The sequence below is a fragment of the Limulus polyphemus genome, unplaced genomic scaffold (assembly GCF_000517525.1).
Source record: "Limulus polyphemus unplaced genomic scaffold, Limulus_polyphemus-2.1.2 Scaffold4748, whole genome shotgun sequence".
In the NCBI taxonomy this organism is placed as follows: Eukaryota; Metazoa; Arthropoda; class Merostomata; order Xiphosura; family Limulidae; genus Limulus; species Limulus polyphemus.
Genome location: NW_013670358.1, coordinates 1,568 through 4,374, shown reverse-complemented (window position 1 = coordinate 4,374; position 2,807 = coordinate 1,568). Strand labels below are relative to the sequence as shown.

At 33.2% G+C, this 2,807-nt stretch overlaps 1 protein-coding gene across 1 annotated transcript in view; it reads left to right on the top strand.

The window, feature by feature from the left end:
- The window catches only part of LOC106471635 (serine/threonine-protein kinase minibrain-like), a 74,419-nt gene extending 72,690 nt beyond the window's left edge, over positions 1-1,729 (top strand). Inside the window, exons 5-6 of the mRNA XM_013932250.2 lie at positions 1,068-1,354; positions 1,534-1,729. Coding sequence (XP_013787704.2) covers positions 1,068-1,354; positions 1,534-1,695 — 449 coding nt within the window. The 3' untranslated portion in view covers positions 1,696-1,729. The remainder of the gene's footprint in view (positions 1-1,067; positions 1,355-1,533) is intronic.
- The last annotated feature ends 1,078 nt before the right edge of the window (positions 1,730-2,807 follow it).

The window sequence follows — 2,807 nt, the reverse complement described above, 5'->3', positions numbered from 1 at the left end:
AACGAAGTTACGGAAAATTAATTAACACACGGAGACGTAACAATATTTACTTTATGGATAACAAGGAATCACTAACACTAAACTCTGAAATAAATTTAAAACACTAAAAGTCAATGCTTATCATTCAAATATTTATCAGACCTTCCCTTAATCTCCCTGAAATTAACTGCATTCACCAAATCCGAAGGAAACACATTCCAAAAGCCAACCACCCTGTTATAAAAATAAAACTGTCTAAGCTGAAGACGACTACTACCCTTCCAAAATTTATATTTTTGTTCATTACGAACTGAATTGAATCATCCCCAGGGAGTTAAATATCAAATTGTTTACCTTAAACGTAGGAAGAGTGATTTAGGTTTTCAGGCCCTGACCATAAAAAACAACTTAATTATGAACAACTGCAACATTTGTCTGGCATTAATGTAACTTTCAGTTAGTACTCATTGTGTAAATGTCCTTTAGATTTTGTGGGTAACACTATTTTAGAATAAATAATTAAAGTTTTGAATATTTTGTTTAGTGTGATCCCAAAGAAAAATATAAAGTGAAGAGTTTTTTTTAAATAAAATAATCTGATATAAAGCCCATGAAGTCGGCCAATTTTTTGATGTAAACAAAGTTAACTAATTGAATATTTGTGAAGTTCATGATTATCAGCTCCAATATTGTTAAAACCGAAAGGCAAATCATGAACATTAAGGGTCTGTAGTATTCCCTAAAAAAGGTTACAGAAATATGAAGTAAAATAAGTGTGCATTAATTAATTTACCCCGAGATTTATTTTTATAACAACAAACTCTGACCATCACGTTTACAAGACAGAAAAAGAAGCATGCCGTTAAAAATTAAATTATTCATATTACTGCTACTCACAAGCTTTCAGTGTGTGGTAATGTAAAAGTTATATGGTTGGTTTGTAATCTGATTTGCAACATGGGTGTTGTTAGAGTTTATTTGTATTTCTCTGTCACTTAATTAGTGGGTTAAATGTTATGTGCATGTTTTCTGATTAAGTTATAATTATTTTTTAACAATCTTTATGAATAATATGTAATCTACTCTAGTGAAACTCAAAGATAATTTCATGTGGCGGAATCATCTATGTTTGGTTTTTCCACTTCTCTCCTACAACCTGTATGACCTCCTGAGGAACACAAGTTTTCATGGGGTGTCGCTAAACCTCACTCGTAAGTTTGCCCAGCAGTTGTGCACAGCTCTAGTGTTTCTCTCCAATGCTGATCTCAACATCATCCATTGTGACCTGAAACCTGAAAACATCCTCCTGTGTAATCCTAAACGTAGTGCCATCAAAATAATTGATTTTGGCAGCTCATGTCAACTGGGACAACGGGTAAGACATTTTTGAAGGATGGTTATGCATTCATAGTACAGCCAAGAAAGTTTTTATATAATTTTTTAAAATATTTTTTCCATCAGTCCAAGTATAAAAATTTACTAATATTTTGTTATCCAGTGTGGTTATTGCTTTGAGAGTGTTTAAAGAATTTTATTAATACATTTTTTTTCCAGATTTATCAGTACATCCAAAGTAGGTTTTACCGATCACCAGAGGTCCTTCTTGGTATACCCTATGACATGGCCATTGACATGTGGAGCCTGGGTTGCATCTTAGTAGAACTGCATACAGGAGAGCCTCTGTTTAGTGGAGCTAATGAGGTTAGTTTATATTAGCTATACTATTGGAGCTGGCCTGGCATGGCCCGGTGGTCAGGGCACTTGATTTGCAATCCCTGTCTCACCAAACATGCTCACCCTTTGGGCCGTGGGGGGTGTTATATAATGATGGTCAATCCCACTATTCGTTAGTAAAAGAGCAGCCCAAGAGTTGGAGGTGGGTGGTGATGACAAGCTGCCTTCTCTAGTCTTTTACTGCTAAATTAGGGATGGCTAGTGCAGATAGCCCTCATGTAACTATGTGCAGAATTCAAAACAAACCACACCAAACTACTGGAGCTAATGAAATTAGTTTACGTTGGCCGTGCTATTGCAGATAATGAGATTAGTTACATTAGTTTTTCTATTGGAGCTAATGAGGTTAATTTACGTTAGTTGTGCTACTAGAGCTAATGAGGTTTATATTAGTTGTCCTATTGGAACTAGTGGTTAGTTTACATTAGTTGTGCTACTAGAGCTAATAAGGTTTATATTAGTTGTCCATTTGAAGCTAATGAGATTAGTTACATTAGTTTTGCTATTGGAGCTAATTTACATTAGTTGTGCTACTAGAGCTAATGAGGTTTATATTAGTTGTCCTATTGGAACTAGTGGTTAGTTTACATTAGTTGTACTAGTAGTAATTAGTTGGTTGGAGGAATGTACATATTTGATGCTTGTGATCATTTTACCAGAATAGCTTCGGTGAGGCTATCTAGTTTGGAATGATTTGTTATTAGAAGACAAGGCTTAATTCAAATATGTAATTTAGAAAATGGATACAGCCTATAAGATTCATTTCTTGTTGTAGAATATAATCATTCTGTAAAAGCTGATATAATTTAGAAATAACTTTTTCAATGTATATGAGGTTAGTTAAAAATTAATTGTGCTATTGGAGCTATTGTACCTTTCTTATATTTGTAAGAAATAACTTACTTTTAAGTGATATCTTTCTAAACTTCTTTACATCTCACTAATTATTTTCAAAGTACCAGTCAGTTTTATTATTGTTTTCAGAATACCAGTTAATATAATAATGGTTTTCATAGTACCCAATGATATAATAATGGTTTTCATAGTACCCAATGATATAATAATGGTTTTCATAGTACCCAATGATATAATAA